Source organism: Coregonus lavaretus (assembly GCF_964263955.1).
Source record: "Coregonus lavaretus genome assembly, chromosome: 16".
Taxonomy (NCBI): Eukaryota; Metazoa; Chordata; class Actinopteri; order Salmoniformes; family Salmonidae; genus Coregonus; species Coregonus lavaretus.
In genome coordinates, this window is record NC_140003.1 from 10,989,722 (window position 1) to 11,003,249 (window position 13,528).

A 13,528-nucleotide genomic window follows, 5' to 3' on the forward strand; every position below is an offset into this window, starting at 1 on the left:
TCGTAAAATATACACCCTTATGGTGGTGAATAATGGTTAATGCAGTGTTCCAGCCCACATAGTATTAGACTGGAGAAGTATGAGACTTTAACCCAGTAATGAGTTGGCACTGTGAGAACTTAACTCCAACACACAACACTAAATTTCACTATATCAGCTGATCAACTAATAGTAGCTAGACAGGAAGTGCACTTTACTGCACACTCTGAAGAGAGAGACAGAAAGTGTGAGAAAGGTGTGTGTGGGGGGAGAGAGAATACAGTAACACCTTATTTGAAAGTAAAGTAAGTGCCTCTCCTTCTCGCCATCCTTCCCCTTTCTCTTCTACAGCCGTCAGCGATAAGAGGCTTTGCCCTAAAACGGTCTGCAATCCAATTTCCTCATTTGGGCACCTCATCTGCATGTAGTGTTTTCCAGTGGCGCTGCCTGGCCGTCACAGCAAGAAGCAAAGCTATATAATATCCCTCTAGTGGTGCGGGGGCTGTGCTTTGGCGGAGTGGGTGGGGTTATATCCTTCCTGTTTGGCCCTGTCCGGGGGTTTCTTCGGATGGGGCCACAGTGTCTCCGGACCGCTCCTGTCTCAGCCTCCAGTATTTATGCTGCAGTAGTTTATGTGTCGGGGGGCTGGGGTTAGTTGGTTATACCTGGAGTACTTCTCCTGTCTTATCCAGTGTCCTGTGTGAATTTAAGTATGCTCTCTCTAATTCTCTCGTTCTCTTTCTCTCTGAGAACCTGAGCCCTAGGACCATACGTCAGGACTACCGGGCATGATGACACCTTGCTGTCCCCAGTCCGCCTGGCCTTGCTGCTATTCCAGTTTCAACTGTTCTGCCTGCGGCTACGAAACCCCTACCTGTCCCAGACCTGCTGTTTTCAACTCTTAATGATCGGCTATGAAAAGCCAACTGAGAGACCTGAGCCCTAGGACCATACGTCGGGACTACCGGCCGTGGTGACTCCTTGCTGTCCCCAGTCCGCCTGGCCTTGCTGCTATTCCAGTTTCAACTGTTCTGCCTGCGGTTATGGAACCCCTACCTGTCCCAGACCTGCTGTTTTCAACTCTTAATGATCGGCTATGAAAAGCCAACTGAGATTTATTCCTGATTATTATTTGACCATGCTTGTCACTTATGAACATTTTTGAACATCTTGGCATGGTTCTGTTATAATCTCCACCCGGCACAGCCAGAAGAGGACTGGCCACCCCTCATAGCCTGGTTCCTCTCTAGGTTTCTTCCTAGGTTTTGCCTTTCTAGGGAGTTTTTCCTAGCCACCGTGCTTCTACACCTGCATTACTAGCTGTTTGGGGTTTTAGGCTGGGTTTCTGTACAGCACTTCGAGATATTAGCTGATGTAAGAAGGGCTATATAAAATAAAATTGATTGATTGATTGATAATACATCAGCAGGCATGTGGTCCTGTGGGACTGATCCAGCCAATGTCACGTCATTGAGAGAATGTGTGATGTATAGGATGGTCATGGTCATCATGGCCATACTGTTCATTATTCAGTCAAGTTCAAGTTTCAAGTTTTCTTGTCACGTGCACAAGCACAGTGAAATGCCAGTCAGCCTTCCCTTCTATGAGAGGGCTGACTGAACAATATAGAGGCCTCTTCTCTGTTTCTCACACAGCACTTTAACAGTGAGCCAACAAGACTACAATACATTGCTAATATATTTTGGTGCTGACAGAGTATTGTCCAATTTAAAATGTAAATCTAAGTATGCCAAATTCCATGGTTGAGGATGGGAACTGACACTGTATTTATCCAGCTGGGGGAGAAAGAGCCTGCTTCAATCTGTCTCTCCCAGTAGACAAGGGTTTGTTGTCACAACTCACTGCTCCATGGCTGAATGATAATAGCTGAGCTTTTATATGTTTTACTTCTGAGAGTAGGCTGGTATATTCGGCCTAGGCTTACATTATTAGGCTATCATTAGATGTAGTCCCCTGTAGCTCAGTTGGTAGAGCATGGCGCTTGCAACGTCAGGGTTGTGGGATCGTTTCCCACAGGGTGCCAGTATGATACATGTATGCACTCACTAACTGTAAGTAAGCAGTTAGCTTCTGCTAAATGACTTAAATGTAATGATGTACATTTGTTTCCATTCATCATCTATGTTATATTGAAAGTCTTTCAGATTAAGATTAAGTTCATTTGAAAAGAGCAACTAAAGCTACAGTAGACCTAGCTACTGTAACATTTTCTGTACAAACTGAATGACCTCCACATGGATGTCATCCTTGTTTTGAACATAGTGTTTTATGAATATGAATTGTGTGATTACAGTTTCACATGGGAAATAAATCGGTATTCGGCACGAGCAATAACTTTCATCAATGCCCTTCAATACTTAAAATATTCCCCGCCCCTAGAGAACGCCAATTCGTCAGAGGAAATGATGCAGGACAAAATTATGATAGAAACCAAGACCAGCCAACCAAAGAGCGCAACCAATCCGCCATAAAGACACTTCCACCAATAGGATATTGAGGGGGCGTAAGAGAAGGGATTTTATTCATTTTACAACGCCAGCGGGTTACAGTGCTAGTCATTGCGCTCTCTGAATGTTAACGTGGGACGGTGACTTGCCTATCTTTCAATTTCGGGTTTTAGGATTTTTCAGGCAGAAATTCTCCTCAACTTGCTCGAAAGGATTGAAATGTTACAGTTTAGGTTTTCGACAGTGCTGAAGGAGTTGTTTCAATCCAACCTAAAGCGCCCTTTGACAGGTATTTCAAGAAATAAAACGTCGGTACCAATCCACTACTGCTCCACCAACGCCTCTCTTGATGTCCAAGTCAGCTTCAAATTGAAGCTTCTCGGTGCGGGTGTCCACCGCCCTTTGCTTTGCGCCGCACCTGGGACCCGGACCTACTGCACGAAGACCGAAGGTGCTGCTATACCTGTGACCGAAAGTGCTATACCGGTGACTGACCAGGAGAAGAAAGATGAGACTGCTAAAGAAGCAGCGGCGGAGAAGTAAGTTGAAGGCATTTAGGGTGGGCTCCACATTATCCACAAATTGTAGAATTTGTCATAGTCTAAATGAGTCTATGAATATTTGACTGTAGGCTACCAGTTTTTATAACCGGCCAATTTTGTAACAAAGCGCGCCAATTGGTGTCTTTCTATTCCTTTCTTTTGATTACAAACTTGTAGGCTAATTATCCCATTAGCTAGCCAGTGACGTTCCTGAGCTAAGCTACTCAAATCAAATAACATTATTGGTCGCATACAAATATTTTGCAGATGTTATTGCGGGTGTAGCTAAATGCTTGTAAAAATAAATAAATAAAAAAGTGTTATTTTACATGGTCAGCCATAGTAGTACGCTGTTCCTGGCGCAAATTAGGTTTAAGTGCATTGGCCATTGCTCAAGGGCATATTTACAGATTTTTTTTCACCTTGTCGGCTCAGGTATTCGAACCAGCGACCTAACGGTTACTGGCCCAATGTTATAACCGCTAGGCTACCTGCCGCCCTACTGAACTTATCAATGTTAAATTAGGATTTATAATCATGTAATACACTTCTCGAACGTGTATCCACTTTTTCAGTTCTTACAGTGTAGCATGCTTATCTTGATAAGGCCAATACAAGCGCGCGCACGTTTGTTTCCCTCATGGAAGTGTGAGAGGGGAGGGGTACATGGCTGTTATCAAATGGCTCCAGTCCAAGATTGGCTTTGACTTTGTGAACATGGCAGCTTTGGAATGTCAATTGTCATTCCCTTTCCATAAACACAGCCCATATAAAGAAAAAGTTGTTTATCTTGCTGCCAAAACAGCAAAAGGGTGTATTTCAGTGACACCTGATTGCAAACAAGTGACATGGTAGGCAAGGCCTACTCCTGATAAAGGTACATTGAATTATGAAACTTTCAAAAAGTGTGGAAATACACATACTTCGACATGTAGAATGGGAGTCATAGCCCGAAAGTGGCTCTGGAGTATTAGCCGACAGACTTAGCTCATCTTTGGAGATGTCTCCCCCATGTATCCCTCTGCAACTCCTTTTCCAGCATGACTCACTCCTAAATAATGCATTGTAAGCTACCACAACACTGGGGTCAATCTGCTGTCCTTCTCTCCACTACATTTTCCCCTAATACTTAACCTTTTAAATGACTCATCAACAACTTGTGAAACAACAGTTGCTCATATGAACAATTACTTGGCACCATGGTTTATCAATAGCCAAAGAGGTATTGTTCTGTACTCCTTATCTCGAAGTAGACACTCCATTTGAAGTTTCGATTGGGAGGAGAGGGCACAATGTGTTCTTGACTGACCGTTTGTATAGCGGTTATAAATAAGTACATTTTTATTTCATTTAACCATTATTTAACTAGGCAAGTCAGTTAAGAACAAATTCTCATTTACAATGACGGCCTACCCCGGCCAAACCCTCCCCTAACCCGGACGACGCTGGGCCAATTGTGCGCCGCCCTATCACAGCCGGTTGTGATACATCCCGGGATGGAACCCGGGTCTGTAGTGACGCCTCTAGCACTACGATGCAGTGCCTTAGACCGCTGCGCCACTCAGATCCCTTAATGCCTAATCTTAAGAGCTATTTTTTTTGTCACAGGCCAGTGTGTGTAATGCTTTTAATCAGTGGCCTCTTTTCTTCTCATGGGGGAGGGGTGTCTGCGTGTTTGTTGAGAGAGGGGGCAGACACACAAGGTGTGTGTTTGATAAGCATGTTGGGGGTGGGCTGGGATGGGATGGGCTGGTGGTGGTGTTAGAACAGTAAAAGTGCCTGATCTATTGAGTGCCAGTGTTAGGTGACACACACACACACACACTTGCATAGCAGTGTTGTAAATATGGGCATTGCCTGGCCTAAATACAGACGCGCGCGCACACACACACACACACACTTGCCTATTGTTGCTGCTGCTGTAACACAGTGAGGGGATGTGCCCATTGAGGGGTCAGTTCCACCTCAGGCAGGGAACCCTACCCGTGGCCAGGTCATGTAACCAGGCTCATCCCCAGGAAATCAATGCACACAGTCCTCATTTAGTTAAGACTATTGACTCTGCGTAGAGGCCCAGGGGAGAATGAGGGAGGGAGAGAGTGAGTGGTGTGTGCTGTTAAAAGTGGGATGCACGTTTTCATGATATTACTACTAGCGGGGGGGGGTCATGAGGGATATGATGTGAGAAAGGTATGACGTTAGTGCTATGTGGATGTTTTGGAGTGGAAAAAGTCATATGAGCGTGCTCCTCACTGCTCCTCACTGCTCCAACTGTTCACAGCTACAGTACATAGAGCAAGCATCACATGTACTGTTGGATCCTACTGACGTGACCTCATGAGACAAGAATGTTATTGAAATCTGGAAAGAAAAGTAAGAACTAAAGCAAATACCGTTCTACGACTCAAGAAGTTAGTGAGTGTTTGTTACACACAGTCAAGTAACACGTTACAATGCTTGAATTGTTTTAGGCATGTAGGCAAAGTAAGGTAACTGTTCAGTGTTAGTTATATAGCCTAGTGTAGTTACTGTGTAGTAACAAGTAGTTAGACCAACACATTCCTCTCTTGTTTAATGCACAATTTAAAGGGGAATTACACACAAAAATTGAAATGTGTTTTTTTTTTTTTCATGACGCAGAACATCCGTTTTCGTTGTTTCTCAATGACTAATTGTAATATTGAGAGTAAAAAAAACGATTTAAAAAAAAAAGTAAATATTAAACTGAATTATGAAAAATACAAAGTATAATTTTATTGGGCCACCTTTGAGTTGTTTATTAACCATTATTTTACCAGGTATATTGACAGAAAACACATATCTTGTACCCCAAGGACCAGGGGAAGAGTTTCAGGGTAGAGGAGAAGAATGTGCCTATTTGAAAGCTATAAAAAACAAAATGGTAGCTTCTGACATATTTCATTATTATTTTTAAGTAGCACTCATGCTAGAAAAGGTTGGAGACTCCTGGACTAGGGCCATAAAAATACTGTAACTGTTACAAATATAACATCGGTTCAGACCTCAGACTAACTACTTTTAGAGCTCTACTCCCAAGAGAATCTGTAATATGAGCTCTGTTGGTGGGGTTGAGTAGCTGGTTTGCGGTGCATCAACTGAAGTTGCAGAGTTTTGTCTCTGTCTTTTGACAGAGAAAATGTGAGTGCAATGAGTCCGTGATGCTCACCAGTCCTTTTAAAGGGGATTTCTTGCTACACAGACAGCCATCTCTCTCACAGCCTCAACATGTGCGTCACGTGTGGCTTACGAGGACAGTACTTCATTTTCTAATGAAGGCAGAAAACCGCTGGCCTCAATGGTAGCATTTTACCCCAATTCTTAACGCTTTATTTATTTTTATCGTAGCCGCATGTAGATGTAGTTCATGGATTTGGGTAAAATCCACTGCGTCACAGGCAATGCATGTAAATGCAGATTCACAAACTCCCTAGACTCAGCACATTGCAATTATGTAACAACAAAAAGGGGTTACTGAGATGCGAAAGGGAGTTTCTTTGTGTGTGGTGCAGGTTGCAGGTAGATGGGGTGATTAGCTGTCAGCAACAGCAGCATCTGGGTAAAGATGGCGGACAGATCTCCGGTTAGGATTCAGCCCATAGAAAGCAAGACTTAAACTATTTTGTAAAGTGTATTCAGACCCCTTGACTTGTCCACATTTTGTTACGTTACAGCCTTATTCTAAAATGGATGAAATTGTTTTTTCCCCACATCAATCTACACATAATACCCAATAATTACAAAGGAAAAACTGATTTTTAGAAATTTGTGCAAATGTATTAAAAAAAACGGAAATATCACATTTACATAAGTATTCAGACCCTTTACTCAGTACTTAGTTGAAGCACCTTTGGCAGCGATTACAGCTACAAGCTTGGCACACCTGTATTTGGGGAGTTTCTCCCATTCTTCTCTGCAGATCCTCTCAAGCTCTGTCAGGTTGGATGGGGAGTGTCGCTGCGTAGCTATTTTCAGGTCTCTCCAGAGATGTTAGATCGGGTTCAAGTCCTGGCTCTGGCTGGGCCACTCAAGGACATTCAGAGACTTTACCCGAAGCCACTTCTGCGTTGTGTTGGCTGTGTGCTTAGGGTCATTGTCCTGTTGGAAGTTGAACCTTCGACCAGTCTGAGGTCCTGAGCGCTCTGGAGCAGGTTTTCATCAAGGGTCTCTCTGTACTTTGCTCCTTTCTTCTTTTCCTCGATCCTGACTAGTCTCCCAGTCCCTGCCGCTGAAAAACATCCCCACAGCATGATGCTGCCACCACCATGCTTCACCGTAGGGATGGTGCCAGGTTTCCTCCAGACGTGATGCTTGGCATTCAGGCCAAAGAGTTCAATCTTGGTTTCATCAGACCAGAGAATCTTGTTTCTCATGGTCAGAGTCCTTTAGGGGCCTTTTGGCGAACTCCAAGCGGGCTGTCATGTGCCTTTTAATGAGGAGTGGCTTCCGTATGGCCATTCTACCATAAAGTCCTGATTGGTGGAGTGCTGCAGAGATGGTTGTCCTTCTGGAAGGGTCTCCTATCTCCACAGAGGAGCTCTGTCAGAGCGACCTTGGCCAGCTCTAGGAAGAGTCTTGGTGGTTCCAAACTTCTTCCATTTAAGAATGATAGAGGCCACTGTGTTCTTGGGGACCTTCAATGCTGCAGACATTTTTTGGTACCCTTCCCCAGATCTGTGCCTCAACACAGTCCTGTCTCGTAGCTCTACGGACAATTCCTTCAACCTCATGGCTTGATTTTTGTTCTGACATGCACTGTGGGACCTTTATATAGACAGGTGTGTATCTTTTCAAGTCATGTCCAATCAATTGAATTTACCACAGGTGGACTTCAGTCAAGTTGTAGAAACATCTCAAGAATGGTAAATGGAAACAGGATGCACCTGAGCTCAATTTCGAGTCTCATAGCAAAAGGTCTGAATACTTATGTAAATAACGTATTTCAGTTTTTGTTATTAATTTTGCAAAAAATTCTAAAAACTTGTTTTCGCTTTGGCATTATGAAGTATTGTGTGTAGATTGAGACATTGTTTTATTTAATCAATTTTAGAATAAGGCTGTAACGTAACAACATTTGGAGAACTGTATAATCAGAATGTAGGCTACCTTTCGATCTTGCATAGGCAGAACAGGCTCCCCTGCATAGCCCTGTTGCCGTTAGCCTACACTTGTTGGTTACAATTTGCTATGCTTATCTAATGGTTTCATTCTCCTATCAGTGTAATAGTTATTTTTTATGAGCAGACAAACATCCAACATTTGTATTTCTCACAGTACGGTTTGTAGCACCAGAAAGGTCAGTGTAATTTGTCCTTATCAGTCTGGCTAAGTGTTTGTCCACTCCAGAGCACTAATACAGGATAAGAGCCTTGGAGCAGAATGGCAGTCTTACTGGGGCTATCTGCACTATGTACACTTATGTGGAATACACATTTGTGTAGGTGTGCATAATCTGCAGTATACACTCTTGTGCCATACATACTTGTGCCTTACCCACACACTTATGTCATATCTGTGCAGGATACACACTTGTGCAGTATACGTACTTGTAGAGGATCCACTTCTGCCGGCATATACACACTAACTGGGTGAGTAACTTAGGTCACTAACATCCCGGGGCTCAAATAAGTCAACGTGAACATTGGTGGAACATGCCTAAGTACGTTTTAAATAGAACAAACCTCCGCCAGGTTCCTCCATGTGCTCTCTCAAAGAGATCCACAAAAACAACTGGGAATGACTGGGCCTACAGGAGTCTTCAGACTATTGAATCAAGTCGAGTCATCTTCTTCAGCAGTGAACATTTTAGTTCCAAAAGCATTCCAAAAATGTGCTCTGGTGGAGATTGCGTGACTGAGCTGTACGGTTCTGTGTAGTGCCATGTGTAGTGATTGGAGGTCATTAGCTCAGTATCATTTCTTCCTGGAGGCTGTAGAATAGCCGGGGAGGGGTTGACTGGTGGACTGCTGCCCTTTCGCCTAATGAGAGGAGTGTTTATGACAGCGGGCCTACACACACACACACTCACTGCTCATTGTGTTAGAGGCGACTGAGTGTGAAGACTAGACTTTGTTGGCATCCCCAGAGGCTCCCTTTTTTTCTCTCTTTTCTTCTTTCCCCTCTATTTCTTACACCAACAGACTCATTGGATAGTTACGCAGTTAGTCAGAGGCCAGCTAGCCTGGTTGCTATCTAACCTAGAGCTCACTCAGTGAATAATATATGTATGTGATATTTGTGTTTATGTTTGCTTCCCTTGCTTCCTTCCGCCATGATGTGGCCCATATTCCATTTATAGTACGGGATTAGGCTAGGTAGGAAGCTAGATTTATGCAACAGGACCGGAAGCTATTATAGTACTAAAGATGAGGAGATAAAGCCGTTAGCCCTGAGTCACCCTGCATGCCCGCTACTGGAAGCAAAAAACCCTCTGAAAGACAGTTAGGGTGTGTCAGTTAAGTTGGCATAGTGTAAAATCACACACAAACCCATAAAAACACAGACCAAAACATTTGCACAGACACATACTGTACATCCATTAAAACATGCAAGCATCCGAACATATGTGCCTACTACACAGAATGCACAATTATCTTTTTCACAACACAGAAACTGTTCTCAGCTACAGCCCGAATTGGGAAACATGAGGATTACTGTCAGAGAGCAATGTGTCATTATAAACACACAACACAATAGTGGCGAAGTCGGAGGCTAAGACTGAAAATGAAACCAGTCATTATAACATTAAGTGAGGTGTGGCAGGCTGGGTCAGCTGAGCAGAGTTATTTACAGTGGAGTGTGGCGGTGGCGAGCGCTGTCTCACCCAGCAGCTTCTGAGGCCTAGCTTTTAGTACCCGATCTCCGCAGGGGCCCGGGGGACCCGTGTTAGTGAAAGAGGGACGGAAGAGGATAAAGCCCCAGAGAACAGGAGTAAGAATAGAGGATTGTGGCATTAATGGGGAAGCCATAATGGAGGGAAATGATGCTTGGAAGGAGTGTTGGCAGAGGGGCCATTGGTGCAAGCTTTGTTCTGTATTGCTCATAGTGGATTTTAGTAAATGCAATGTAATCATGCCCAAAGTCTTCCATTGGACAAATGACATGTCCCATAATAACAACGTGTGTATTAGGACACATGGTGGCTATTTAGGGTTTATTGAAATTGTTTGCCCCAATTGGCCTTTGCCTGGGCCAGCTCAAGGGAAAAGTAACATTGGCCACTGAAGTATGGGAAGTATGATATGTAGTAAAGTAGGGCCAATATTTCTTCTGTGGCAAAAATGAAAACACAAAGCCGACCAAACTCTTTGGTCCTTCAAAAACCTGCTCTATGTAAAATATTGTGTGCAAAAGCTTGGAAAATAAATCAATGTGACTCTGGATGACAACATAATGATGTTTGTTTCCAACATTAGGGCTGTTTTCCTAAAGAAGTTCAAACCGCTACGTGGTTTGTTTCCTTGCCATGATTCTAACGAGTATCGCGATACTGGTATCGTTGCGGTCCTACAGTGAAGTTTACATGAACTTCCCTCATCTGTCTATGACCACGTCAGAAAGCTTGTCCACATCTCCCGTTTTTAGATTGGGAGTGCGTTTTACTTCACTGCATTTCTACTGCAGGTGTTTGCTGTGTGGAAGAGGTTTTCTCAGACCCATGTTTGTGTGTAGCCTTAAAGCAGAATGCTTGCGTCAGCTGTTCTAATTCTAGAATACAGTGTCTCTCTCTCTCATTCACACTCTCATTCACTCTAAAAGAACAAACACTCGAGCCTGCGCCCGGGCAACCTCGTCCTCAGATGGGCAAACACACTGGAATAGTTTCTAAGGCCCGGTCGATTAGCAGGCCGTCCATCCACTGTAGCCTAATCATTATTGACCTAACATCTGTTGCTAAAACGTCATCCATCTGTTAAGTAAGAGATTGGTCTCTATGGTACAATTAGCAAGAGTATGAGTTTGACGTAACATTGTCAACCTCTGAGTCAGACAAATAACAGCTAAAAAAGCTTCTAGGTTAAAGCCCGATAGTTCGTCATTGTTTTTCCTTTTACATATCTCATTTCATAAAGCATCACAAACACGTGAAGTAACGGGATGACAACTAATGTCAATACTAGTTATAAGGCTATTAGGCATATATTAGTCATGTACATGTTATGAGATGATTACTAAGTGATTGATTAATCAGACGTCTACTTTACAGCCCGGATTACCCACTTTAGACCACAATCAGACTGAGAATAATTTGGGACAATCTCCAATACTTGTTGTAACACGTGAGCTTGATGAGTCAGAGTGAGTTGTAGGAGTGTGGATGGTGGACGCGATGGCCTATGGTACTGTAGGAGGAACCAGGCAGGAACCAAGCAGGACCCAGGGAGGAAGTGAAGCATGCCAGTCCGGTGTGAACACATCCTGCCCTCAGCCACGCTCCAGGGGGGAGAGAGGTACTTAGTGCAGTACCTGTGTAAAATAACCAGGGCCCCTGTTCCAAGAAATGACACATGTCCTCCGCCCTAGCACTTTCTACTCTCTGCCGCATTTTTTCCTCCCATATTTTGGAGCAAAGGTCCCCTCATGTATGCAGCAGTCATGGAGGCAGATGGTTGGATGCGTTTACTTCCAAGTGACCGCTCGGTGGTCAAATCAAAAGCAAAACACCTTCCGTTTCCTGGTAACCGGGCATCTGCTTTTGCACTTAGTCGTCGAGGCGTGGTTTTCCACGTTTCGATCTTTTGTTTGTTTTATTTCCTACTGTGTAATTGTCTGTGGTGAAAAAAAAAAAAAAAACGGACGTTCTGCAAACAACATTGTCGTGTGTTTTAAGAAATTGCCATTGCTAAAATCTCTGCCCTGTCTGTTTTTCTCCTGACATTATTTCCTCATGTCTCACTGGCCTGTTCTTCTCTTTCTGCCCTTGCACTCTCTTTCGGTGGTCATCCATTTTCTCTTACCATATACAATGATTGTTTAAAGCAAAACTACCTAAACTATTGCTGATGGTGAACCTGAACAATCAAAAGAAATGATATTGTAAGCCCCATTCAGTAGGTATAGCCAGATGAGAGCTGTGTCTCTCCGGTAGCTTACTTTTATTCCCGGTAAAACACAGTTTTCAACAGCGCATAGATGACAATAACCTAGTAAATTACAGGTTGTGACTCAACTAATAATGCCTCAAATCATGCAAGCCATTTTAGCATTTGAATGCTGAAGGTGCAGCGCAGATGTGCAAGATCAGGAACAGCCTACCTGGCGTTGGTTAGCGTGCGAAGCTGGGCACAGTGCACAGTTTGACTAGGCTACTGATATTCCCTAGGGTTGTTCGGCAGGCAAAATGACTTGTAGATCAATGACTGTTGACATGCTTATGTTGACAACACAGTTACATGCTTATTCGACACTGAAGGAGAAGACACATCAGTTGTCACAAAAGATGAGGTATCTTCGGAAGGTAGAAAGTAATGGTTTAGTAATGGTATAGTTTTAACCATGGTTTTAGGTTATACAGTGGTTGTTTACGTTTACTTTTTTTTTTACAAACATTGGAGTAAAACAAGCTTCTATTTTGGGTTCTGATGGGGTACGACAGTTGAACTAAGCTCATGAGGCATTTATACGTTATATTTTTCAACAATCAATTCATATGAACGTGAAGCATTAACATGCACCCCCCAAAAAAAAACATTCTGCCCACTGTTTCCGTGTTTGTCCCTCAAAATCGTCCCGCATTTGTGCTTTTTAGATGTGGTCACCCTAATTTCACCGATGGAAACATTGCTACTGCGATATGTTAACACCATCTTTTCACATGTGAGGAGAATAACATTATTTAAACCCAACAGTTTTCTTACATGTGAAACTGCAAGTTTGATTTTCAAGTGATTGTTTTTCACATGTGAACTTGCAATTCCACGTGATAAATATTTAAGCTCAACATGTGAACATTTGACATGTGTTTAATTTTTAAGGGTAAACTTGATTAAACTTGTCGTTCGATTTTTCTGTAGGCTATTGATATTGTTTGTTCTCTCTCATTATTAGTCCTCTGGCTACCTTATGTTTCTAGGCTATTCAAATAACCTTTTGAGATGGAACTCCGTTACATTCATTGTTTTCTCAGGAGAAAGCCATGCATAAAACAATGAAGCGTAGCCTTCAGTCATATTCACAGCCTTTCGAATGGAGAGTAAAGAGACTATAAGCAAAGTTGTTTTTTAAACAGCTAGACAGAAGATAGTGAAGGAGTGTCCGTTATTAAAATAAAATAAAACGCTTAGCCTATTGCCTAATAGTCATGCATCCGACAGAGAGAGGGCTAAACAATATTTTCATGAACATTTATTACTGGGTGTACATTGGCATTGGGCAAGGTCAATACTGTGTCTGTCTGGCGCAGCCCTGTTGGACTTTCTCCAAGCAGAACATCCCCCTACGTGCTGATCTAGGATCAACCTACCACTGGATGGCATTATCTCAACAGGGTTCAGCGCTTTGGAGCAGGAGTCAGTGACCTGC

General features: G+C 43.2%; 1 protein-coding gene across 7 annotated transcripts in view; it reads left to right on the forward strand.

Annotated features, from left to right (window-relative positions):
* The first annotated feature begins 2,545 nt into the window (after positions 1-2,545).
* LOC311144162 (glutaminase kidney isoform, mitochondrial-like) overlaps positions 2,546-13,528 on the forward strand; it is a 60,251-nt gene continuing 49,268 nt past the window's right edge. For all 7 annotated transcript variants that reach the window (XM_084180155.1, XM_084180156.1, XM_084180157.1 and 4 more), the window contains exon 1: positions 2,546-2,986. In XM_084180155.1, the coding sequence (XP_084036281.1) occupies positions 2,667-2,986 (320 nt within the window). In that variant the 5' untranslated portion in view covers positions 2,546-2,666. The remainder of the gene's footprint in view (positions 2,987-13,528) is intronic.